Genomic DNA, 26,941 nt, shown 5'->3' with positions numbered 1-26,941 from the left:
CCATCACCGCCTGCAAGGGCTGCCAAAGACCTTGTGGGCTGCACCCACCACCCACGGGTAGTAAATAACGTCATTCCTCAGCTCCTGGAGGAGGGGCAGCTGGGCTCTGTGGCACCACGAGTAACCCGAGGGCCACATTTGATTTATGTGCCATTTAGAAACCAAAGCTAAGTGTTGCCCTCACAAATCGTCTTTGCTCCTCCTTGCATCTGCCTTGATAGGCAGCTAGGAATGGCTTGCTGGCAGAGTTTGCCAGCACAACAAACCTGCGGTGAATCAGTGATGGCTTCCCCACTGCAGTTACACTGTACTTGCCGCCTTTTAAGACATTCTGGGTCATATGTGACTCTTAGGCTGCAGCACTTCAGGGACCTTGGTCCCCAGGCAGAAGGTACTGGGCTATGAGGGTCCACACAGGGGAGGGAGGTGGAGAGAAAGTTGGGGGAGCATACAGCCTAAGGCTCTGATCCTGCAAACATTTCTGCATGGGCAGATGCATGCACCTCAATGGAGCCCCACTAACTAGGGCAAATGTGAGTGGGAAACAGGAGGTTGTCACTCCAGGCTGGGGGCTCCAGCTGTGAGCTCAGTGCTTGGCTGACAGCTGTGGTGGAGGGGCAGCTGTGAGACCAGCACCAGGCTCAATTTCACAGCATAGATCCTACCAGCAGTGAAATTGACATTCTTGTCAGTTTCATGACTCCAGCTGTGAGTCCAGCAGTGCTGCTCTTAGCCAGAGGCAGTCATGAAACAAACAAGAATGACAGCCAAGAACTGATGTAAATAATGCAGTGTGTACATGGACACTGCAGCTTCCTAACTACACCAACACAAGTGCTACGCCTCTCATAGAGGTGGAGTTATTATATCAGGATAGCAGGCCACTTACTTGGGTGGAAGCAGCATTCTAGGGCAGACGTTGACACAATGAGGTTGACGTAAGCTGCCTTATGTTGACTTAACTCTGTAGTAGACCAAACCTAAATGCTGGACTTAAGTGCTTAAAGTAGCAATTAGACACCTAAACCCCTTGCAGACCCCAACCTTGGCCCCTCTGTACCTTATCTCCCTATCTGTAAAGTGGGGATAATAGCAGGGATGTTGTGAAGATAAATACAGTAGATTGTGAGGCTCGGATCACCCACACTTAAGGCAATATATATATAATTAATCATCATCGTTGGGATATGCACACCCATTCCACCTGCCACTTAGACAGCCAATAGCCATTCAAATCCAGCCAACCAACTGCTGTGCCACGTTACAGTCCCACGTGCAGCACATTTAGATTGCTCCCAAGTTGCGCTGCCTGTTGACATGCCTTGAATGGCGTAACAAACACATGTCTGAAAAGGCTTTCACCACCATTTCCGAAACTGGCCTACTTAGGCTCCCTTTCATCCACTGACATTTAATTTACATCATTTACCACCTCACCTAGGAATGTGACAAGTCACACACAGTCCTATTTTCAAAAGTGGCAACTGACTCTGGAGGCTGACATTTTTGGCAACCCTAAATTCAGATTTCCACAAGTGCCCAACACCCCTAGACCCTAGTCATTTCAGTGCATCCTGTGGATCACATGAAAAATCAGACACTAAGTTCTCACCCAAAAACTACAATACTCAGAATAATGGATCCACTTTTGAAAATTTTTGGGCTTAATTCCTTGTTGTGACCCAGTTTCTCCCTCTGTGAAATGGGGATAATAATGAATGTTGTGGAGCTCAGCTAACAATTGTTTGGAATAAGCTTTGAGATCCCCCGATGAAAGACGCTACAGCAGAGCAAAGTATTCATTATGTTTATTATTTATTATTTCTATCACAAGAAGCACCTAGACATCCCAATCAGGATCAGGGAGCCATTATGCTGGACACTGTACAAAGAAAAGTCCCTGCCCCAAAGAGCTCACACCTCACTTGAGGCTCACGTCATTTCATCACTGTGCAGTGTGGAGGCACAGTCACATGTTTCAGCCCACTGCTGCTTGTGCCAGTCTGTACCCAGCTAATATTTTAGAACAGGAGGGACCAGCCAACTCCCTTGTTAGCAATGGGACCTGGCCTCGGGGCAGGAGAGGACTGGAAGATAAGTATTCTGGCTTATTCAGACCATGCACCCCAGTTCTTTGAGGCACTTTGCGCACGTTGGATTGCTTTTGTGGCTCTTTATTTATGGGGTACCCCATAACATTTGGGGTCTCTGGCTAATTTACTAGCTTCTCTGAAGGAGCCAGGGTGCCCTCCTTCATACAGAGCAGCAAGGATGGGCATTGGGGTGGCACGAAAATGAGCTGCAGGGTTTGGTAACTCAAGGATTTAAGCAATGGCAGTTCATGGGGGTGGAGAAGGCATCTTGGGGGTTGTAGACAGGGTGGGTTTCATGGGGATGAAGCTAATTCCGGCAGTTCAGCAGCAGACAGAGAAACCAGAGAGGGTGAGTTGGGAATTGCACCAATACCACCCTATGCCAGTCAATTGGGGGAGGGGGAGAGAAGGACTCAGAAACATCTCCTAAGACTCAGGAATATATAAAAGCACTGTGAAAACGAACACTGAATTGCCACGTGAATGAACCTCGACATGCCGTACTGCCCCCAAGCCCTGCAGTGCCCAGGAAGTCACTCCCAGCTCCCCTGATGCATGATAAATGTGCTCCCTGAAACGAGGCAGTTCCTACAGAGGTGCCCCCCCAACCCCTTGCAATCATGGGGGCTTGCAGCTAGAACCCCCACCATGCTTCGCGGATGCTCTTCCTGACTAGCTCCTTCAGGACATGCCACCAGCAGCCCACCACCCATGTCCACCGGAGCGATGCTTTCGAGAAGCAGAACAGTAACTTTTGCAGTTCCCCACCTTTGTTCAGGCAGGCAGGGACTGGGAGCCCTTGGAACCACTGGGCTGAGCTGGGCCTCGCCTACCTCCCGCTTCTAAAGAACTGGAGCCACCTCCCCTCTGCTCCCGTCCCAGGGCAGGGCCCCCTTTGGAATCGTGCGTTCCCACTGCCCTCTCCCCCAGTTTCCAACATTCTAGCCCCGCCTGTCCCACCCACATCCCACTTCTGATTGGCCAGGGTGGAGAGTGCCGCTCCTGGATTGGCTTTCTCCAGCTGTCTGTCATGAGCAGGGCAGTCGCGAGCCAGACTCCGAATAGAACGTTGCGGGTTGCACAGGAGGAGAAAAGGCTCCCAGGCGCCGGAGCAAGCAGGGGACACGAGACCAGGTAAGCCCGGGCGGCAGGTGTAGGATTGCAGCCTTGGATATAGTTGCTAGCTTGCCATGTTCAATTTCAGGCGAACTCTCTACCCCAGCTCAGGGCTCGGTTGGGATCTTTGGAACTAACCGTTTGCACTACAACCCGGAGGGAGCTCAGACAGCTGGAGAATCAAACTGTCAGTCTGCCCATCAGTCTCTGCTCTGGGGGGCACTGGGGGAGATTTGGGGCCCGTCAGATTTGCCCTGCCCCCCCCCCTTGTGTAGTTATTTACAGCCGTGCATTTTATGCCAGACTACCAGATCCGAATGTCTGGCATAAAAACGACACAAACTGCAGCGGAAAGGAAGAATCGGGCCCCTGTTTTTGACCTTTTATCCCTGGTCTCTCCAAGACCATCTCCAAACTGAAAGGGCAGCAACGCTGAAAAGTAGCCAGTTAAGGCTGCCCTTTTCTCAACCCTTCCCCATGCATCTGCCTATGAGAGAGAGACTTTTAAAGAGTTGTGGGGACACCAGCGCTAACAAGACCTGCAATAGCTCTCTCTCTCTAGGGTGACCAGACAGCAAGTGTAAAAAATCGGGACGGGGTGGGGGGTAATAAGTGCCTATATAAGAAAAAGCCCCCAAAATCAGAACTGTCCCTATAAAATTGAGACATCTGGTCACCCTACTCTCTCTCTCTCTCTCACACACACACCCCCCCCTACACACCTTAGCTTTATGTGTATTTGTTTTGTTCCCTACCTTCTATGCAGTTCTTTTTTTCGGGAGGGAAGGGGTGTCTTTCTAGCCCGTAAGCTCTTCGAGGGCAGACACATCGTCCTATGTCTACATGGTGCCAAATTCCAACCCTGAAGCTATTATGGATGCGCCATAATAGAAATTAGAAGGGGCATGTGGTTTTCAGAAGCCTCCTACTGGTAGCGAGGATGCTCCTGAAAGTTCAGTTAATTCTTGGTGTGATTGCTTAGTGCTGCAGTTCTTGAACTGCAGCCCACAGGCCACTAGCGGCCTGGAGAAGAAAACATTTTGAGAAGCGAGTAATGGGAGGCAATCCATGGGAGGGTTGATCCTTTATGAAGTGGGGTGGGCTATAGGCAAAGAACTGACTTATTGAGTTCTGTTTACCTCTAATGTTAACACAGACTTTGTGGCTATCCAAGGGAGGTCAGCAATCCGATGACTAAGAGAAACTGATGAGTTAAACCTTAGGGGCTCGCTCCAGTTTCAAGGACCTTGAGACCTGCCTGTAACTTTTCTGTAGTGGTGACCATCTAGCATAGGCATGATACAGACATTCAGTATTTCTGCAGTAGGATAATAGTAGAACCTAAAAAATGGTGGTAGCTGTATATGTCTAGAGTTGCTGCTTTAGACACTAGCTTCCAAGGGAAGAAAAAGCAACTAATTACACAAGGCTCTGCTAGAAACCTTACAGGGAATCCAGCTATGCTAATTATTAAGCACTGACAACATGCTCTGTGCTGTACAAGATACAAATAGAGTCCCTGACCTAAAAGATTTCAGAGTAAACAAGATAGACAGTAGACAGGATGCAATGAAAAGAGCAGAGCACAGTCTGACTCTCTACTCAATCCATACGGGTCGTTTACATCAGTGGTTCTCAACCAGAGGTCCAAGGCCCCCTGGGGGCCTTGAGGATGTTTCAGAGGGTCCGCCAAAATAAACCAGAAAGCAGGGCTGGCGTTAGAGTCACTGGAGCCCAGGGAGGGACGAACACCAAAGCCTGAGCCCTGCTGCCTAGGGCCGAAGTTGAAGCCTGAACCCTGCCGCATGGGGATGAAACCAACTTAGCTTTGCAGAGCCCCCTGTGGTGGGGGGCCTTGGACAGTTGCCCTGCTGGCTATCCCCGAATGCTGGCCCTGGCTTTTAATTTACTGGATATGCAAAAACACATGTTTTGTAGCATGGAGTTTTTATAGTGTTGGAGAGAGGGGCTCAGAAAGAAAAAAGTTGAGAACCCTTGGTTTACCTCATGCACAGCCTCGCACCATGTAACAAAACTCCTTGGACCAGAGTCTTCAAAGGCAGCCAGTGACATTTATGTTTTGTGGGTGCATCAATTTTGGGGGGCCAGGGCAAGACCTCTTGGGCCTGATTGTCAGAGAAGCTGTGGAGCCACATCTCCCAGCAATTCTGAAACCTAAGGCCCAAGCTGGGAATCACTGGCCACTTCTGAAAATGTTGGCTGTGACACCTCTTCCGAGCACAATGCACTTTACAACCAACTCTTGTTGTTAGCGCCACGTTCCAGACAGAGAATCTGAGGCACAGAACCCAGGACACCTAAGACACCTGACAGAGTCAAGTGCTTTAACCACAAGACCACACACCCATTCACATTCTTTCTAGTGTTCTCTCCTCCCATCCAAACTATTAACCCTAGCTGTCCCTCATAAAAGAGTCATTAGCTATCCAGTCTACCTAGTTTCCTAGTTCCTATTGATCAATCAGTCATTGCCAGTTGGAGGAGAGAGGCTGGACTTCAAAGATTACTTGAATGCGGGAAGCAGATTTCCAGACTGATGAGATCCCAGATTTCTGTTTGCATAAGAATGTAGCAAATAAAGCTGACATAACCAGCAGCAAACAGGAGCAGAGCCTGTTTCCACATGTAGGTAAAAACGACTTTGCACTCAAGCCATCTCCAGGCTCACACAAGCAATTCACATTCAGGCTGATAAAGCAATGGAAGCAGCTTAGTCCTTACTTTGATAAGCAGAGCCTCGTGTGGTCTTGAGCAAACATCTGGCCCATCCTCTGCAGACAGCAATTTCCAGAATGTGCTGAATTGGGAAAGCAGGCTAGGGTATTCCACGAGGGCAGGCTGGACTATCTGAAAGAGGCCCTCCTCCAACTAGGATCAAACATTTTTGTTGCAACAGCAAGTCATTTCAAAGGGATGAACGGGCTTCTGGTCTCTGCAATCAGATGGAAGTTTCAATCATTGAACACTATTGAGCTATAGTAGCAAAAAAAAAAAAAGGTCTTGAGATACCAATGGCCTGATTTTCCCCCCACTAGAGGTGCTGAGCACCTGCAATATCCACTAATGTCAATGGCAGTGTGAGGCTGCTCAGCATCTCTGAAAAATCATTCTGCAGGATTGCAAGGGCCTGCCTACGCTGCAGATACTGGCGCTGTAAGAAGGGCTGGTCCCACCTACGCAGGCACGTGCAAACTGTGTTTTAACACGCTCATGCCCCAAGCACCGTGTCACTCACATATTGAAAACTGTACCAAAACCAGGCCTGTAGTGTCTAGTTTAACACCAGAGATCTCCTTTAACGCCAAAGGAGCTGATCCTGATTTCCACCAGCGAGAGTGAGAGGAAACTCAGGCCCTTGGTTTTTCTCAGGCTGCCCAAGGAGTGAGGTGTTCTGTCCTTGCTTATTGACACGCTAATTAGGAGACAATCTTACGATGCAAGGTTTTAACTCTAGATTAACCCAGACTCCAAGGCCAGGGAGATATATTGCAAAAACAAAGTGCATTTCCAGACTGAAAACAAGAACTAATTGTGGGCAGGAGATGCCCAGCGTGGTGTTGCATCATCTGTGCACTGTGTTTTTGTGTGTGTGTGTGGAAGGGCAGGGGGGTCCCTTTGCCAAATGCTGCAGCTGACTCAGCCTAGCCTTTGACAACAAACCAGCCTCCTGAAAGTGTAAGAGGAATAGCCACTAGCTGCTGGTGCGTCCTGTGAGCAGCCTATTGATTCCTGGTACTGGGCCTTCACCACTCCAGGGCTGCCCAGAGGATCGGGGGCCTGGGGTCTTCGGTGGTGGGGGGCCCCCGCTTAGGTGGTAATTTGGTGGCAGGGAGGTCCTTCCGCTCCAGGACCCTCCACCGAAGTGCCCTGAAGGCCCGCGGTGGGACCCCTGGCGCCGAATTACCACCAAAGACCCAGCACTTCGGCGGCGGGTCCCGCTTCGGCAGGAATTCGGCAGCAGGGGGTCCTTCCGCCCCAGAGCGGAAGACCCCCCACTGTCGAAGACCCGGAGCAGAAGAAGCTCCAGGGGCCCAGGCTCTGCTAGAGTTTTCTGGGGCCCCCGGAGCAAGTGAAGGACCCTGCTTCAGGGGCCCCGAAAAATTCTCATGGGGGCCCCTCCAGGGCCTGGGGCAAATTGCCCCACTTGCCCCCGCCCCAGGCGGCCCTGCACCACTCCCAGGCCCTGCCTACGTTAGGAAAACTTTCTACAAATTTCCCAGGCTGGCTAACACTGAGGTTTGTCTTCACAGCAGAGTTAGCCCAAGCCCTCACCCGGGTGTTGCCCCAAACCCCCCTCCCATCCACACACAATCTTCTCACCTGAGTGGGGTGTTAGTTTCAACCCACGCAAGCTGGCTTGCCTGGGGGGTGGGTGGGTTAGAGACCAGGTGCTACTTTCCCCAGGGCTGGTAACTAGCCACTTTGCCGTGAGGATGCAGGATAAACCACGGGTGCGAACAGTCCTCTGGCACCTTCCCACCATTCCCCCGCACCGCGTGCCCAGAAGGACAGATGAGTTCTCCCACAATTCACTGGGAAAGCAACCTAGAGTGTCTCAGCTCAGTGCAACACAAAGACCCATGCATGCTGGGCAGCACAGCGCCAGTGAGGACGACACAGGAACGGGACAGGGCTTTGCTGTGGTGCTGGGGTAGTGTCAATCACCGGGGCCGGCTCAGCAGCGCAGACAGACCCTGGTGCCGTTTCGCCAGGGTAGGTGTTGTTTAGATTGTGGCCCCCTGTTCAGGCACCCTGTTGTGGCCCCCTGTGCCTAGTGAGCCCCCTGTTCAGGCACCCTCTTGCGCAAGGTGCTGTACTCACAGGGCTTACCAAGCAGCGCTGGCTGGGGTGGGTGGAGACAGCTCACCAGATGCTGCCACCAGCATTAACACTCTTATTAAAATTTATACAGTGGCAGGGCCTAACTGAGCCCAATTCAGGATCGAGGCACCCATTGTGCCAGGTGCTGTACATCCACAAAACACGGTCTAACTGGTGCAGAGTTAAAAATGTCAGGGCAGCCAGAAGTCCATCCACTCTATGTGTGTTAGACTTAAATACCACAGCCCAGAGGCATGTGCAAGGGGGGTGGGAGCAAGCAGGGAGACAGCCCCCCGCCAGTCAGCAGGGGGACAGAACTCCTCTGACCCCAGGGCCGCTGGGGAAGGGGGACGAGGCAGCTCCTCCAGCCATGGGGGGCACAGAAAGTGCCCCTCCAAAAGCAGCCAAATTGTTACTTCTGTGCCTGCCACTGCCACAGCCCGTGCCTCCCAAGAGCCCATCCACAAGCTCCAGGGTCACAGTTCAGGGCAGCACTTAAGCACACTTGAGTCACATTGACTTCGATGAGACTTCGATGAGACTTCAGGATGAGTCTAATTAGACAACGTCCACTTAAGTACTCTCCTGAATTGGGGCCTCGGTGCTCTGACAGTTGGTTAGAGACTGCTGCAATGGTTGCCATAAAACATCAACCGATAACAACCAAGTAGCTGTTGGTAAGGACGCTGATAGCGATATCGTGTATTTTCTTCAGTCTCCCCTAGCTGTGTGCATAGCTAGCCTATTCTAACACATGCTGTCTTCAAGGATTTCCTTGTCCTCTTTTCCTCAGCTTCTCCCTACTGCTTACATCCAGTGTTGCATCTTGCCCTGAATTTGATTGTAAGCTCTTCAGGGCAGGGGCCATCTGTCTGCTCTGTAGCGTAGGTGATACTGCAACAGATGAACACATCAGTAGGAACGGGCACCCAGCAGCATAGCAACTCCAATGGACAAAATAAATGAACTGAACTAGCCAGCAAGTCAAGGCAGCAGGATATACCCCCTTCCTCTCCACTCCTCCCCCTCCCACCCCACCCCCCAAAGTTCTAAGACTTCCAAAATTGCTATTGCTGGTGGAGCTGAACTGGTGTTAGCAGTGATGGGAAATGTGATAAAGCATCCCTAGTGTAGGCAGAGCTGTGGCGAGAGAGACTCCAAGATCAGTGGCCTCGCAGAGGACTGTGTCGAATGAGTCTTGAAACAAACATGGCAGTCACTGTTACTAGTTCATAAAATTGTTAATGGTGGAAGTGCCTGCCACTGTGTCAGCATCTCTGTTAGGCGATTGGCCCTTGTGTCTCTCTCTCATGGGAGTTAAGGTTTTGCCAGGGTGCTCTCAAACACTACATCCTGTTGGGACATAGACCGAGTCATGGGGAAACCCAGCTCAACGTCAGAATCAATGGGGAAATCTGAGCTTTTCAAAGCTGTTGTTAAGCAATTCAGTTGTCTTAAAAATAGAACTTTTAAACACCATAGTCATTATATCATGACAATGAGCTAACCAGGTTTCCAAAATAAGAACTCTGAAAACCTGCCTTCCCCACTCATTCCATGGCTAAGATGCAGTTTCTCTCTTGCAACAGTCACTGTCAAGATGATATACTGGATTATTAATTCTCGTCTTTACAGTTAAGCTTGGAAGGATTCAATTTTTATCGGTAAATGTCGATAAACGTCAATTCCACCATACACACCCAAACCCATGGAAACATATTTCCATCAAAGATGGTCAAAATTTACAGACTGGCGAAATAAGAAAAATTCTGCTTGAGAAATATATGAGTTTGATTTAAGGCTATTGACTTTGTATAGTTTGACATGTGATGTTGCCAGTTTGCATTTTAATGGTTATAAAGCTTTAACTTTTTGAATCTTAGTGTCTGCTGTCATTAAATAATTATTGTCTGAACCCCCTCCAATTTCCCACAACCATGAAAATTTTAAATTGATAAAAATCAAAAAGTGCTTAAAAATAAAAATCTATATTATCCATCAAAATTCTAAAAAAACACACCTCAAGTTCTGCCAAGATTAATTATAGTAAGATGAGGAACAACATGCAGTACCACAAGCCATGCATCCTAGACTTTATAGCTGCAGAGAGGACATTCAGAACATGAAACTGATGCCTGAGTGTGTCTGTCTTCTAGACAGATATATCAGGCCTCATATGAGTAAGGACTGCCCCAATTCATCTCACTGGAGTGCTAACTCTGATGTCTAAGAAATTAATGTATCCACGCAATTTCAGTGCTGCTTATCTTAGTGAGAACATCCAGCTGACTTGGGATGGTGGAATAAGGTTGGGTAGATTGATATTGCTTCCCTCCTACATGCACATTCTGGTCCCTGGTAAAGATTCACATTAACTCATGAAATTTCTATGACTAGATGGAGCTATTAGAATATCTTCACGTTCTTCTTGTAAGGAATAGGCAGAGGAGCTCTGAAGTTCCTAAACTGTGGTGGCCAATAATCCAGCTGAATGTGGCGTTATACTGTCCACTGGCTGCCGCTGGCAATATCACAAGGCTAACTCATAATGTTGTAACTGTTCTTTTTCTCTCCTTTCAGTTGCATCCAACTTCACAATGGCATCTGGAAACAAGGCCATGAATACTGGCCCTCCAAAGGCTGAAGAAAAGCAGCAAGTGGTACGTAAAACACGGGTAGCTAGTATTATAAAGTGTAATCCTCAGTTCACCTGCCAACAGGTGCTTCAGCGCACTAACTCATGCCAGCATCCCAACATCCAGGCAAGAGAGGAGTTCAGCCACACAGACTGCTTTGAGGCTCTAGTTTAATATGGAGAATGCAGTTTCCTCTTGCTCAGGAGAGGGCGGTAACGTCACATGTTGGGGGAGCTCCATAAGGCTGAAATTTGAGAGACCGATCTGCTGTGGGTTCCAGTGCTAAATCCAGGTAGGGTGATGTTAAATCGGTACATGACTGACAAGAAGCATGGTCCTGAGTTCTAATCCCCGCTCAGTCACTGACTCCTGGTGTGGCTCTGAGAAGGTCCCTTCACCTCTCTGTCACTGCGCTTGAGCAGATAGAGGACAGAGTGGTTTCCATAAAGGCCCTCTCTGGGAATACGCATGGCTCAGACTACAGTTTATATTCACCCACCAGCCACAGGATCTGCTACTAATGTCACTTCTTCTTTCCCTTGCTCAGAACGTAGTAAACAGGGTGGCCAGCTTGCCCTTTATCAGCTCTGCCTACAACCTGGTCTCCTCTGCTTACAGCTACGCCAAGGGTATACATCCGTACATCAGCAACGTCTGCAGTGTGGCAGAGACCGCGGCTGCCATGGCAGTGGGCAGCGCAGTTGGTGGCATGCAGCCAATTCTAAGCCACCTGGAACCTCAGAGTGAGTAAACACCGAGACAGGTGATTCCTCCCTTGTGCAGGGGTGGGAGAACCCTCATGGGACATCTCAGACTACACTGCATGGCCGCAGAGTGGGAGGGCTCAGGACACAGACCACCAGGGAAGACTTGTTTAACACAAGAGCAGCATTAGATAGTTGGCTCTTTCTCCCATCCCAGCACATTAGCCCATGGCGTGAACTGCTGAGAGTATTGGTGATGTGGTTAAGGTGTGTTTGTGACGCCCAGTATGGGACAGGAAGAGAAAAAACAGCTTTGGGGTTAACACCCATCCTACTATACGTGCTCCTCAACTAGCATCTGAGTTATGTCCAAGTCATACAGGGATATTATAAAGAATAGCCAACAAGGATTTGTGAAGAACAAATCATGCCAAGCCAATCTTATTTCCTTGTTCGACAGGGTTACTGGTCTAGTGGATGGGGAGAAGCTGTGGGCCTGATATATTGTGATTTTTAGTAAGGCTTTTGACTGGGGCGGCTCCCGGGCACCAGCACACCAAGCGTGTTCCTGGGTGGCAAGCCGCAGGAGAGGGGAGGGGGGCAGTCTGCCGGTCGCCGTGAGGGTGGCAGTCAGGCTGCCTTCTGCGGCCTGCATGCGGGAGGTCCGCCAGTCCTGTGGCTACAGTAGCAATTTGGCAGCGGGTATGCTGAAGGCGTGGGACCGGCAGACCTCTCGCAGACAAGCTGCTGAATCCGCGTGACCGGCGGACCTCCCGCAGGCGTGCCACCGAAAGCTGCCTGACTGCCGTGCTTGGGATGGCAAAATACATAGAGCCACCCCTGCTTTTGACACAATCCCCCCACATGACAGTCTCATAAGCAAAGCAGGGAACTGTGGACTAGATGAAATAATTACAAGGTGGGTGCAGAACTTGTTGAAAGATCATACTCAAGGAGCAGTTATCACTGGTTTGCTGTCAAACTGGGAGGGTGTATCTCATGGTCAGTCCTGAGTCCCGTACTGTTCAATATTCTCATTAATGATGTGGAGAGTGGAGATTACATTTATAAAATGTGTGGATGACACCAGGATGGGAGGGGTTGCAAGCACTTTGGAGGACAGGAGTAGAATTTAAAACCACCGAGGCAAATTAGAGAATTGGTCTGAAATCAACCAGATGAAAGTCAATAAAGTCAAGTGCAAAGTACTACACATAAGAAGGAAATTCAAATGCAAAACTACAAAATGGGGAATAACAGGCTAGGCAGTAGCACTGCTGAAAAGGATCTGAGGGTTATAGAAGAAGTGAGATTTTTTTTACCGATGAAAGCTTATGCTCAAATAAATCTGTTAGTCTTTAAGGTGCCACCAGACTCCTTGTTGTTTTTGTGGATACAGACTAACATGGCGACCCCCTGATACTTGAGGGTTATAGTGGATCGCAGATTGAACTTGAATTGACATTGTGATGCAGTTACCAAAATGTCTAATATCATTCTGGGGTATATTAATAGGAATGTCATACGTTAGACACAGGATGTAATTGTCCTGCTGTACCCTGCACTGGCATAGCCTCAGGTGGATATTGGGTCCAATTCTGAGTGCCACACTTTAGGAAAGATGTGGACAAACTGGAAGGAATCCAGAGGGGAGGGGAAAAAAGTGAAAAAAGGCTTAGAAAACCCGACCTATGAGGAAAGCTTAACAGAACTGGGCATGTTTAGTCTTGAGAAAAGAAGACTGAGTGGGGAACATAATAAGTCTTCTGTTCTAAAGAGGATGGTGATCAGTTGTTCTCTATGCCCACTGAAGGCAGGACAAGAAGTAATGAGTTTAATCTGTAGCAAGAGAGAGTTAGGTTAGATATTAGGAAAAACTTTTGAACTATAAGAATAGTGAAGCTCTGGACCAGGCTTCCAAGGGAGGGTGTGGAATCCCCATCACTGGTGGTTTTAAAAACAGGTTGGACAAGCCCCTGTCAGAGTTGGTCAAGGTTTACTTGGTCCTGCATCAGCTCAGGGGACTAGATTTGATGACCCGTCGAGGTCTCTTCCAACCCTACATCTCCATGATTCTGTCTCCTCTCGCAGCCATATTTCCATCCTCCTTAGCGAACTCTTTCCAACAATAGCTAGGCTTGCTTGGCACAGACCTCAAGGAACCAACAGTTCCTCCATTTAACTTCTTTGCTTAACCATAGCACTGCTGACTCTTCCACCCTGCTGCCCCATGGGTTCAGCCAGATCTTGAGCCCAGTGAAATTAATGGAAGATTTTGCCATTGACTCCAGTGAGACTGGAATCTAGCCCTTTGCGCCACTCTGTGTTCTCTAACCTGCTTGACATGTTTGCCATCCAGAACTTGGGACGCTGTCCATCTCACCCAGGGTAGTACTGGAGCCTGGTATTAAATCGGAGTCCAGGGTGCCTACTACTCAGCTATTCCATTCTTGGGCAAGAGGGGCTGTTTAGTCTTTTTTGCCCCGTAGCTTGAGGTTTTCTTCCTATCCTCCAACCTTCAGCTGGAGGACCAACAGGATTCCTTCCTCCCAGTTAATATGGCTCCCAAGTGGCTGCAACTGAGCAATAAAGACACCTCCTCCGATGGAGAAGTGTGCTAAGCTCTGCATGGAGCAACTTCCCGCCATTACAGGGAGTCGGGTTCCCAAAGGGCACGGCCGCTAGGCTACACAAACCAGTCCAGTTGTGTTGTCTTTGTGAAGCTTTTATCCTGGCTGTCCAGGCTCCCTCTGCCTGGCCTTGCCACTGTGAGCAGGAGCCAAACTGAAACAGATTCAGAGAACTAAGTCTGTGCCTCTCCCTCTCTCTAGTCGCATCAGTAAACGAGTACGCCTGCAAGGGACTGGACAAACTGGAGGAGAGCCTGCCCTTCCTTCAACAACCTACGGAGAAAGTAAGCATCTCTGCCTCCAGCATCCTGCCCTAGGAGGGGAAGCTACAACTTGCTCGAGGGCCAATGCTAACGGATAGAGAGGCATAGGCCTGCCATAGGGAAACAGATGGGTTACAGCGCTTATCCGAGAGGGAGAGACGGAGCAATGTGAACTCTGATTTAAGAGACATTTGCTTTGCAGGTGTTTGGGCTAGAAAAGGAGCTGCCCGGTGACAGAGAGGCTAAGGGCCAGATCCTTGGCAGGTGTAAGTGGCGCTGACATCATGGAGCTACACCAGTTCAGTCTGCCTGTTGGCCCTACATCAGCGGTGGTGGAGTACCCGCCGAAATGCCGCCGAATTTCTGCGGCATTTCGGCGGCAACGCCTCTCGATGACGTCGCTTGTCGGCAGCAATTGACGTCATCGAGAGGTGTCGCCGCCGAAACACTGCAGAAATTCAGCGGCATTTCGGCGGACGCTCCACCGCCGGCCAGGATGCGGGCGCATTTAGATGCCCTGTTGGGGCAGCGCGTTGGGGACCCCTGCCCTACAGCTTTGGGAACTAATGGATGACATTATCGAGCCATGCCACTACTTATCTAGAGAAGGGCCACTTGGGAAGGAAGGGGTATCTGAGGTTGTTTTTTCCAGTGGGGAGATACCAGTCTTTGAGTGAGTGCATAATAATCTTTCCTCTGGCTCTCCCCTCTAGGTCGTTTCAAACACTAAGCAGATGGTGTCTACTAAAGTGATGAGTGCTGTGGATGCTGCCTATGGCGCGAAAGATGCGGTCACCAGCACAGTGGCCGGAGCTGTAGATGTAACCAAAGATGTTGTCCAGGACACCATTGAGCTGACCAAATCAGTAGTGTCCTCCACTGTCAGTACTGCCAAGGAAGCCGCCTGTGGTGCAAAGGACATTGTGACCAACAGGGTGACCGAAGCAGTGGACCTGACCAGAGGGACTGTCCAGGACAGCGTTGAGCTGACCAAATCGGTGGTGTCCTCCACAGTCAATACTGCCAAGGAAGCCGCCTGTGGTGCAAAGGACATTGTGACCAACAGAGTGACTGAAGCAGTGGACCTGACCAGAGGGACTGTCCAGGACAGTGTTGAGCTGACCAAATCAGTGGTGTCCTCCACTGTCAGTACTGCCAAGGAAGCTGCCTGTGGTGCAAAGGACATCATGACCAGCAAAGTGAATACAGTTGTAGGGCGGAGCAGAGAGGCTGTCCAGGACGGAGTGGAGATGACCAGTTTCGTGGTGACCAACAGCCTAAATAAAGACAAGGCAGTGGAACAGCTGGTGGCGAGCGGAGTGAATGCTGTGCTGGAGAAATCAGAGGCGCTGGTGGATCATTACCTCCCCATGACAAATGAGGAACTGGGTGAGAAAGTGCTTATCCATTCTACAGCAGTGGTTCTCAATTAGGGGTACACGTACCCCTCGGAGTACATGGACGTCAACTCATCTAGCTGTTTGCCTAGTTTTACAATGGGCTACATAAAAAGCACTAGCAAAGTCTGCACAAACTAACATTTCATACAGACAATGATTTGTTTTTACTGCTCTATATACTATACACCGAAATGGAAATAAAATATTTATATTCCAATTGATTTATGTTATAATTATATGGTAAAAATGAGAAAGTCAGCAATTTTTCAGTAATAGTGTGATGTCACACTTTTGTATACTTATGTCTGATTTTGTAAGCACGTAGTTTTTAAATGAGGTGAAACTTGGGTGTACGCAAGACAAATCAGACTACTGAAAAGGGTACAGTGCTCTGGAAAGGTTGAGAGCCACTGCTCTACAGCATGTGCTAGCAATAGAAAATGCAGTCCCCTCTCCTCCATCCAAGCTCAGACACTATTGCTTCTGCTAGATGGCAGAGGCCTTCTCCGGTCTTGGGAAAGGTAAGTTGCTTTAGACTTGTCACCCCAATGACTTTCTCTCAACATTAGGAGCTGGCATGCGACACAGGGAGGAAGTTCCGATGTTCGCTAGCTACTGCTTTGTCTTATTTGCCTTGAAACTGGTGGGTAAAAGCAGGTGAGATCCATGCAAAAAACAAACAAACAAAAAAAAGTGCATTCTTCATCCCTTCAGGCAGCTGCTGTCCTCTCAAAACCTGTGTCTGAGCACTAATAATAACCACTAGTTCTTTCTTCAGTTGATCTCAAAATGCTTTAAAAAGGCAGTCAGTCAGTATCATTATCCCCATTTTACAGATAGGGAAACAGAGGCACAGAGACAAGGAGTGGGGCCATGAGGTCATGCTAGTGCTAGACTGTGTGTAGACGATCTTGTGCAATGGGCCCGAGAGGACCATCTCTGAGGGTGGACATTCCTGCTGATAACCTGACCCTTATACGATTGTTCTCTTCAGTTAAACTTGCCATAACCATCGAGGGCTTCAACATGGCCTCCGTGGAAGAGCAGAAACAGCAGCAGAGTTACTTTGTGCACCTGGGTTCCCTCTCAAACAAAGTCCGCCATCGAGCCTACCAGCACTCCCTGAACAAGCTGCGACTCGCCAAGCAAAACATCCAGGATACTCTTTCCCAACTCCAGCTGGCAATAACCCTAGTAAGTACACTCCCTTTCCCGCCCTGGCAGTGCAAAGCATTCCACCCCAGTGCTAAATCGCTCTGTTCCCAGGGTGCCCTCTGGGTCACACATCTACCTACGTTCCCATCTCTGCTTGATGTGCAGCAGCTTTCTTGGTGTGGTACTGTCTGCTTCCTCTTCTCGGGACCCCACTGTGTAAGAGGGACTGGGCATTGCAGAGCTTCTTGCTGATCACAGGTATCTGCAATGATCATTCTTGTCTCCCTGCCAGATCGAATACGGAAAACATGGCGTTGGGCATAAGCTTCAGGATAGGCTGGAGAAGCTTCAACAGCTGTGGATTGAGTGGAGCCAGACCCAGCAGAGAGGGAGCCCAGCTAAAGGTGCTTCCCAGCCTGAGGTATCTCTAGTGGGGAGTACTTACAGGGACGGATGGTGCACTAAACACTGGTTTCACATTGTAGGTCTTACCCAATACTCTCCTCTCAGCAGGTTGAGCCTCGTACTCTAGCCATGGTGCGTATCATCACCCAGCAGCTGCACTCTGCATATGTGAATCTGGTATCCAGCATCCAAGGCCTCCCTAGCAACATCCAGGAAACAGTGCAGCAGGCCATTAACAACGTGCAGCAGCTCCACGCTTCCTTTTCCAGAGCTGATTCCTTCCAGGACCTCTCCAGCAGCTCCCTCACCCAGAGCCGGGAGAAAGTGACAAAGGCCCAGGAGTCTCTGGACGCCCTACTGGAGTACGTCACACACAACACTCCCCTCAACTGGCTCATTGGCCCCTTCACTCCGTCAGTCAGAGCGAACCAAGAAGCCACAGAGGAGCCGAAAGAAATTAAGATGACAGAGATGATATCACCTGCACTGCAAGAGGTGGCTTCAGCACAGAAGAAGGTGGCTGAGGTCCTCAGGGCACCAGAGAAGGAGATGGCTGTGGCACTGAAGGAGGAGACCAAGATACCTAAAGCACCAAAGGAGGCAATGAAAGCACTGAAGAAGGCAGTAGAGGAGTTGACCAGGGCATCAGAGAAGACGGTGGCTGAAAAAACAAGGAAAGATCCTTGAAATGTTCCAACTATTGCAGCCAGCTTCCAGAAGAACAGAACTTTCCTGCAGGTTTTAGTCACTCATATATCTGCCAGACCCATCAAAGGGAGGGTGATTGCCTCTCTGCACCAACCCCTGACACACTAGCCCATGCTCAGAGCTAACATACAGTCAGCTCATCTAGCTGTATCTTGCAGGAAATTCACTAACCAAAGTGGCTTGACTGTCTGCACCTATCGCTCTTGCCTTATTTCTGAAGCACCCTGTACTGAGGTGGGGGAGGGGGAGTTTGCAGTGTTGGCCATAAAGAGCTGCATGCCTGTGGCAGTCCATGCATGGATTGCTATGCCTAGCTGTGGACAGATGTAGAGGAAAGCAGCATTTCTTGCAAAAATTCAAGCATGCATCCAAGCTGTGGACAGCTTAACACAGCAAAATGATGCCCTTAACTTTTGATACTGTTTCCTCCTCTTAATTGTTATAGCTGTCCATCATGTACACTACAATATACTACCTCTTTCTGACTGTTCTGCTTCCTGCAGGGCTAAGACCATCAGCAGGACAGCTGGCAGCAGCTGTGGATGTCTCCTTCCCAAGACCATTTCCAAACCTTTCTTTTGCACAGAAATAGTATCAAAGGAGGGATTATTTTTTTAAGTGCCAGTGTTCAATAAGACTTGTGCTCCCAACATATTTAGTGCTTTTAAAAATCCCACTCAAAAAACTAACTCTGTGCATGTCAGATTCACCCCAAGCACTCTGCAGCCACTGAAAAAAATGGCTAACAGCAGCTTTGCCAGGAGTTGCTCAGATGGATCCAACATTGCCATGGTTGTGGGATTCACTGAGTTATAAAGTGAGGAGGATTGGGGCTGGTGTGTCTTGGTGATCAACTCCTACTGACTCCTTTACTGCTGATGCTTATTCCAATAGTCCCTCCAGAAACATAGTGCTGAGCTTGAATTTATGGAGAAATGGCAACACGGTCTTGAAAATAAATCTCACTTGCTTTCAAATCACGAGAACTGTTTGCAGTGTGTGTCTCTCTCTCCTGGCATATTTAAATCTGAAGGTGGAGCACTTCTGATCAGTGCAAGGATAGTTTGTGCCCTAGGCAAAACTTCCACCTTGCACACACACCCCCTCCCCGGAGCATTGCTTATTATAAACTTTCAAAAATGAATACTGCATAGTGTGGCATTTTTCATTAGAGTTAATACAAGGGGGTCGGAGATGATCACAATGGTCCCTTCTGTCCTGGGGGAATCTATGAGCAAGGAGAAGGCTGAGAATGCCCCCAGCTTGCAGGGTCTCTAAATGTTCCCAGGCTCTGAGTATTTCACCCTCCGGGGGACCCAGGGGCAAGGAGGGCAGAGCTGGGCTCTCCCAGTGAGGCTCTCCCTGGGGATCAGGGCCGGCTCCCCACATTGGCACAGTGCCACCAGGGGGGTTGGTGTTTAGAAGCAGCACCTGTGCCAATCCTTTCTCCTCCATTGCGCTGCGGGATTTAGTTTCACTTCCCCTTGCCCCAGGAGGTGGCTGCGCCCGGCCCCAGGCTTGGCGCGTTGGTGGGCGAAGCTCACCTGAGCTCAGGACCATGTCCTGCCTCCCCCAACAGCTCCGTCCCTCGGCTGCTCTGGTCGCCATGCCCGGCCGGTTGTCTCCTCCTTGCTCCACCGTAGGCTCCCACTGCCTGTCCTGTGTGGCGCCCCTCGCTGTGGGGGCGGGTTTGTTATGGAGGCCTCACTTCCCATCCTGGCCCACTCAGCTGACACCCGTGACGCCGGACACCGCTTTTTGGCATCCTAGGTGGCCGCCTGGTTTGCCTACTGGTTACACTGGCTCTGCTTCTGATTAGAAAAACAAAGAGCAACCCAGAGCATCCTCTTCTCACCCTAACAAGAATCTGGAGGATCTCTGCTTCTAGTTCTTTCAAAGGAATCAAGCCATCTTCTCTAGCTAATGCTGAACTAACTTTTGGTCTTTCACTGAACTGAACTGTTTCCCAAAAGCTGCTCTACCAGGCTCTGCCCTTCAGTGCCCCAGGCACAGCTTAAATTTTACCTCCAACTTCTAGTGAAAGCATCATCTACTCTACTGCTCCTGTGTGTTCTGCCCTGGCCACTGCCCAGGGGACCCTCACGGTCAGTTCCAGCTCCACCCAGGATGTTAACTTTGTCACCTTTATCTCTTAGCCCTCGTTTCCATGCCTGTCAGCTGCAAACCACACCACAATGTATTTCTTACTCTAACAATACAGCTCAGTCCCTTCAGTTCTCTGCTTGTAGCACATAATAGTTTAGTCCCTGGAGGGCTGCACTATTTTGGGCTAATTCTGGTCATTGGGCTTGGTGTGCAGGTGCTGGTTGGGGTTGATGGACTGGGAGATATGGGTCAGTAATTTGAAGGTCCCTTCTAGCCTTAAATTCTATGACTAACGTCTTAAAGACTGAAGTTCACCTCTTGACTAAATATACATACAGTAGAACCTCAGTTATGAACATCAGTTACCACAAACCTCATTTGGAACGGTAAGTACACAGGCAGCAGAAACAACAAAAAATAGCAAATGCAAGACAGTGCTGTTAAATGTAACCTACTAAAAAAAATAAAGGGAAAGTTTAAAAAAAGATTTCTGAAGGTAAGGAAACTGTTTCTGTGATCATTGCATTTAGATTAAGATGGTTAAAAGCAACATTTTTTTCTTCTGCATAGGAAAGTGTCAGCGCTGTGTTAAGTCAAGGTTCAGCTGTCAGTTTTTGAAAGAACAACCCTAAGGTTGTGTCCATTCCCCAGGTGTTTGTCACTCAGAATATTAGAATATATGGAGATGTACCTATCTCACAGAACTGGAATGGACCCTGAAAAGTCATTGAGTCCAGCCCCCTGCCTTCACTAGCAGGACCAAGTACTGATTTTGCCCCAGATCCCTAAATGGCCCCCTCAAGGATTAAACTTACAGGCCTGGGTTTAGCAGGCCAATGCTCAAACCACTGAGCTATCCCTCCTTCCATCCTGTTTGGGACAGGTGAGGTGCACCATCCCCTGCAGGGTACCTGGTACCATGGTGTCAGGGTGGCAGATTACTGCTGAGAAGGAGAGTGAAGCAGCTTCTGTGCTCGGTGGTGAACTGGGAGCCTTGTCCCAGGAAAAGAGCGGGCTGCATGTTACCTTAACCCTTCTCTGCGGTTTGCAAAGAAATCAGTACAAGGGCTGCCCGACCCTCAGCCTGGCAGAGCCAAACCTGGAGCCCCGGGAGAAGGGTAGATTTACTTATGGCAAGCGCGCCCCCTGGCGTCGGCGGGTGGGAACACTGGGGGCTCACCTTGGACTTGGAGGCGCATCAGTCCAGCCTCTGGCTCGTGCGGGTGGGGATGGGGGGAAGCCCCAATCTGAGCGCATGAGCCCCTGCCCCGGGGTTGCACGTGGAAGGGCACAGGATTGAATTCCCTGGAGCAGCCCTGGCCTGCTTAGGAGGGGGAAGAACTTCTCCAGCCTCCCTCGCCTGCTGAGAGCCAGTTTCCCCCACAGCTTCCCACCCCGCCAGCTGGGGCAGGGACTCCCCCTAGCTCCCCCCTCCTCTAGCTGGGGCAGGGATTCCCCCCTAGCTCTCCCCGCGGGGAGAGAGCCACGCCCACTCACCTCCCTTTGAGAGTGGGATTTCCCCATAGCCCTCCCCCGGGGGGCGAGAGCCCCCTCTCCTTCAGTGGAGGCGACATCCCCCATTGTCCCCCCCTTCTGCAGGGGGGTCAGAGCCCCATAGCCCCCGCTGGGGGGGGTCCCCATGGGGCTCTCCACACTCCAGCTCCTTCCTGCTTGGGGGCGAGATTCCCCACCCCCCGGCCTGGCCTCCCCCTTCTCCTCCAGGGGCTGAGCTCCCCCATAGCCTGCCCCAGCTCCCTCCACCGTGGCGACTATCCCCCATAGCCCCGCCCCCTTTGGAACGCGCTGTAACCAGCCAGCGACATGTAGCCACTTCCCCGTGTTACGTCACCGACCCCCTGCCCCCCGCGGCCGCGGCTCCTCCTCCCGGGCCATGTGAAACGGGCTCAGGCTACTTCCGCCTCCCCGCGGCCAGCTCGGAGCAGCGTTCGGCCCGGCGGCCAGCGGGGCTCTGGACCTGGCTTGGGAAACGGGCGCAGGGCGGCTGAGGACTCCCACGCTCGGTGCACCCAAGCGACCCAGGTAATCGCCCGTGTAAGGGCCCTGGAAGAGGAAGGTGACAGGTGGAGCCAGCCAGCCATCCCCTTCCCAGGGTCCAAGCGGGGACGAGGACAAGGTCCTAGGAGCCAGGACTTCTCTGCCAGTAGATTTTGGGGTGTAGCTAAAAGCTGGATCCACCCCGCAAGCCCCAGTTGCATTCATCCCATGGCTGCTGCCAGCCAGGGCAACGTTTTCAAACTTGGCCTGGTCAGAATGAGGCGCCTGCCATCCTGTTTTGGGCCCTAAATGCAAATTAATCAGATGCCCCGACTTTAGCCAGCAAAGTTGGAGAAAAGTCTGGCCTTGGTACTTTTCCAGGACTGGTAAAGAACAGCAGGAGAGGAATCTTGGTTCCAAATACCCTGGGAAGAAATTGGTAAACTGGTAGGGAGCAGATCCTCAGCTGGTGTAAATTGGCATAACCCCAATGATGTCAGTAGACCTATGTTGATTTACACCACACAAATGTTGGGGGGTAGGGGAGGATGGCAGGGAAGGGACTCCTGGGAGAAGCAGGATTTTACGATCTTTAACTTCTGGGCAGATTTCCTGATTCTGCACTTTACTTCCCAGTTAATGTTTTAATAGCTTCCATTGGAGGATGTTTCAAAATACAAACAAAATAATTGGAAACCGGGGGGGGGGGGAGATCCCAATTTTATATGGATTTGAAAGACTGAATGGGGAAAGGATTAGCAACAGAGGTCCGCTCAGCACACTTCTTTGTTTAAAGTGATTTTTTTATTGAAGAATCCCACCCACCCCCAAATGACAGAACAAAAAAACAACAACAGAAGACTAGAAAGGTAAAGTGAAGTAATAGGTATAGAGGAAGGTGGTACGGAGTGGAAGGAGACTGATGTCTCCAGTTTCCACCTGCAGGAAGTAAAGGTTTCTAAAAAAATTAAACCAAATACTAAAATTTGACTGAGGTCCTTCTTTTCCAAAACGTTACCTGCTCTTCAGCTGCTAGCTTAGCCACTGTTACTTGCCAAGCTTCTGTTTTTATTTTTTAATAAGTCATTTCATAGGGCACCATGAACATGTTCGAAGTGTCAATTCCCCCTTTCAAAAAAATAGTTTCGCGTGGTGCAAAGTGCATAAACGGAACCTTGGATGATGAATGCAATATCGCCACTCACAAAGTTGGAGCTGTTTTGAAAGGGTTGTGATCGTTGTGTTTGTTTTTGTTTTTCAAGAAGTTTCTATGAACCAGAATTGTTCATGGAAAGGGAGGACAACTTCCTTAGATATATGTCTGATCTCATACATTAAGCAATCAGAGGGTTTTTGTGAGGTAGAAAAACTAGCAGCTAAAAACTGAGTGAAATTGTAAATTTCCCCCTGAAAGCTAGATTGTTGCAGGAGGTTTTGTTTTGTTTGCGTTTTTTAAAGGGCACTCTTTTCTGATGCACCTTTAAATACTGGAAGATTTTTCCAGAGGGTCAGATAGTTTGTTGGTCTTCTATAGCCAGTATTCCTCCTGACTGACAGACGCATCAACCTTCCGCTTCTGGTCCGAGCCTCTCCACCCTACTAGAGTGAGTTCTGGTATTAAATTAAACTTGCTGCCAGAAGACATTGGTGAGTCCGAAGATCTTAACAAGATTCAGAAGAGGGATTAGATATGGATAATGTGAACATCCACAATTACATGAGATTGTATATATGTAATTAACATAAACCCTCACGCTTAAGGGCATAAACTAACTGAAAGGACATAAACCTGGACTCAGGAAGATGCTTTCCCCATGGACAGCTTAATCCATAACTGCCCATTAAGAGGATTTGTGCACTTGCCATCTGGAATAGGCCACTGTCGGAGACAGGATGTTGGATGAGATGGACCATTGTTCTGATCCAGTCTGGCAATTTTTATGTTTCTAACTGTGTCAGTAACTTAGCACTGATTATTTTAAAGTGTGCATTGCAAATGTATATAGCAAGTGTTTATAGCTTTGCCATTTGCTTAGAGTTATATATACACACTTGCAATAATGTATGTAGTAAAGATGAATAATACCAAGCAAATGGCAAAGACTATCTACATACTAAAGAGGAGTGACATTCTTTAAAAAGGTGTGGTGTAGATGCAATGCTGACAGCACAGTGACCTTGGGCCAACCTAGCATGGAGCACCCAGACTCTGCCTGGCACGTTTCTGTAACTTCCCATTCTGTTTGATTGCAGATCCAGCTGGTGAGCTTTAAAGAGGATGAGGATGGCAGCACTACCCCTTGATCCTGAAAGTATTTGGGAGAAGAGCTGCTGAGCACAAAAGGATTTATGTATTACCAAAGCGTGCCAGGTGCTTTACAAAACACAACAGGGGCACAGGCCTTTGCTCCGTCCCTGCATCCGGAGGCGGTAATATGCTTTTTTCATCACCTGCTTCTTCAGCAAACTGTCTGGATAACCAGCTGAAGAGATGGCAGAGGCTGGTGAGATCCAGCCAGGCTTTGAGGTGGTCTTCAGCATTTTATCTAGGATCCCAGAAGAGAGACTGGTTAGCCTCAAACATAAGCTGAAGCACATGAGACCCTGCACAAGCAGCTGTAAGCTGTTGCAAGCCATGGTCCTGCTGACTTTGGGACGAGAGTCAGAGGCAAGGATATGCCTGGACGCTTTGGGTGATGATGAAGGAGCCCTCTGCATCTGGAGGAGTAAATGGGGTACTGCAGGCAGCGAGAACCCACTGACTCCCCAGCAGGAGGCAGGTGCACTCCTGGCCCTGGCACGGATCTACTCGCTGCTGGTAGAGGAAAATCTCTGCACTCCCCTGGCCAGGGACAATGTCTACAAGGCTGCCATTGTGGCCTTCAGAGCCAGCGAGGATCCTCAGAGAGACAGACTGGGCAGCATCTTGGCCGAGGCTCAGGAAAAGTGCGTGATCGACTTCAGCCCCACACAGACGGGTAATGAATTTAAGACACTGAGGTCTGACCCTGGGCATTTCCCGACTGCCAGGCCGGTGCCAGTGGTCAGGAGCCACCCAGTGCAGATCGGGAGCAGATCAGTTCTCTCGGGGCCACAGACTTTGCGCTCCTCTGGCAGCCCGGCCTCCTTCATCAGCCACTTTGAGATCAGCCAGTCCCCTACGATGGAGTTTCACACCTGCTCAGCTCACCGTAACTACGTCCCGCAGCCCAGCAAGCTTTGTGGAGGTGCCGCAAACTGCACTGTGCAGCCTGGCAGAGGGGGAGTCAGCCACGGCCCACAGGACGCCGGCCAGGCCAGCAGGTTCTCTGCACCCCCTCTGCAAAGCGGAGTAAGAAGACACCAATCGGAGAATCCCCAGGCCGGTAGCTTTGTTCCCCCATCTCTTCCAGTTCCCGAAACCCCACTTCTGCATCTGCGTGCTGTGCACTGTCCTGTGGAATGCACTGACCCTCCCACCACGCTGACAGCAGAACTGCAGGAACCAGGAGAGCACGTGGTCCAAAAGCCAGAACAAGAGTCACCTACCGAGCTCCCTAGCTTGTGTACCACAGGGCCGGCCGCTGGTTCCATCCGAGTGCCAGTGGAAGATTCCTGTGTCCTAACAGAGAAAGCAGACACGACATTCTTCTCCTCTTCAGAGGGCCCCCCTCCTTCCCAGGCAGCAGCCGCCCCCACACCAGAGCTGGACTGTGATGAGAAAAGGTTCTTCAGTTTCGTTGTCCTGCACGCCAGTGAAGATGTGGCCATTGCTTGCCGGGTTAAGGAGATGCTGGAGAGCATGGGGGTGCCCGACGGTGCCACATTCTGTGAGGAGTTCCTCATCCCTGGGCAGTCCCAGCTGACTTGCTTCCAGGATGCCATAGACAACTCTGCCTTCACCCTCCTGCTGCTGACCCAGAACTTCCAGTCCCGCTTCTGCATGCACCAGATGAACACGGCCCTGATGGATTCCCTCCAGCGGCGGCCCAAGTACAACTCGGTCATCCCTTTCGTGCCCAAAGAGAACCCCTCGAAGAAGTGTCCGATCCCCACCATTCTGGTGGGGGTGGTGCCTCTGGAGGAGAACTCCCCTGTGTTCTCCAAAACAGTGAAGAACACCTTCCGCCTCAGGAGAATCAATGAGCTGAAGGCGATGTGGAGCCAGTTACAGCACATCCAGGAGCAGCACAGGAAACAGCGGCAATACCAGGAACACGTCCAGATGCTGCAACAGAACTTAGCTGGTCTGAACCTGGGGTCCCAGCCTGGCTACCTGTCTCAAATGCCTTTGCCAGGAATGTTGCCGTATCCTGCAGGAATTCAGCAACTTCTGCAGCAGCTTCTCCAACTCCAGGCATCTTCTCTTCCAACGTTTGCCCCCCCTGCCACATACCAGCCTCACCCAGCTAGTCAGTTCATGCCCACCCAGTCGGTTCCCTCCCCTTCCCAGCACTTCATCCTCCCGCCAACCCACCAAAACATGATACAGGGGTCAGGAGGCCCCCAGCCTCTCATCATTCAGAATGCTCAAATGGTGCAGATTGGGGACCACAATCAGATGCAGGTGGAGAGGAGCAGGCAGGTGGCTGAGAGCTCCGATGAAGAGAGCAGCGAGAGTCACTGATTGGAGGGTCCGGAACTCAACAGAGGCTGGAGAAAGTAGCACTTAGGCAGCTTGCAATTTAGCAATGAAACTCAGGCAGGGGCTGTGGTCTTTGTTACTTGCCTGCCTGGTGAGGACAGGTCCCCCTCCTCGCCTCCGGTGGAACATGGAGAGCGTGGAAGGAAGTGACCATCTTTTCTGCTGGAAGGAAGAGAATGAGAATGAGACTCAAATTCCTGGGAAAATATTTCCCAGAACTCCTGAGGGACTCAAAGGCTTTTGAAATAAATTTTAGTTAGTTTA

At 50.1% G+C, this 26,941-nt stretch overlaps 2 protein-coding genes across 2 annotated transcripts; both read left to right on the top strand.

Annotated features, from left to right (window-relative positions):
* Positions 1–3,163: 3,163 nt before the first annotated feature.
* LOC116820964 (perilipin-3-like) lies at positions 3,164–18,938 on the top strand. Its single transcript, XM_032773815.2, has 8 exons — positions 3,164–3,227; positions 10,632–10,711; positions 11,235–11,430; positions 14,223–14,305; positions 14,998–15,673; positions 16,679–16,878; positions 17,132–17,260; positions 17,350–18,938. Exons 2-8 carry the CDS (start codon positions 10,649–10,651, stop codon positions 17,929–17,931), a joined length of 1,929 nt encoding a protein of 642 aa, XP_032629706.2. The 5' UTR covers positions 3,164–3,227; positions 10,632–10,648; the 3' UTR covers positions 17,932–18,938.
* A 2,981-nt stretch (positions 18,939–21,919) lies between these two features.
* Positions 21,920–26,941, top strand: TICAM1 (TIR domain containing adaptor molecule 1). The gene is made up of 2 exons (XM_032773577.2): positions 21,920–22,098; positions 24,307–26,941. Exon 2 carries the CDS (start codon positions 24,545–24,547, stop codon positions 26,657–26,659), a length of 2,115 nt encoding a protein of 704 aa, XP_032629468.1. The 5' UTR covers positions 21,920–22,098; positions 24,307–24,544; the 3' UTR covers positions 26,660–26,941.

The sequence above is a fragment of the Chelonoidis abingdonii genome, chromosome 11, assembly GCF_003597395.2.
Source record: "Chelonoidis abingdonii isolate Lonesome George chromosome 11, CheloAbing_2.0, whole genome shotgun sequence".
Classification (NCBI taxonomy): domain Eukaryota; kingdom Metazoa; phylum Chordata; order Testudines; family Testudinidae; genus Chelonoidis; species Chelonoidis abingdonii.
This window is presented reverse-complemented; position numbering and strand designations above follow the sequence as displayed.

Bases quoted from the DNA above. Each gene is read 5' to 3' on its own strand.
- LOC116820964 (XM_032773815.2), top strand. From the start codon at position 10,649: ATGGCATCTGGAAACAAGGCCATGAATACTGGCCCTCCAAAGGCTGAA. The intron at 10,712-11,234 runs GTACGTAAAACA...TCCCTTGCTCAG, and splicing joins CTGAAGAAAAGCAGCAAGTG to AACGTAGTAAACAGGGTGGC. The intron at 16,879-17,131 runs GTAAGTACACTC...TCTCCCTGCCAG, and splicing joins TCCAGCTGGCAATAACCCTA to ATCGAATACGGAAAACATGG.
- TICAM1 (XM_032773577.2), top strand. From the start codon at position 24,545: ATGGCAGAGGCTGGTGAGATCCAGCCAGGCTTTGAGGTGGTCTTCAGC.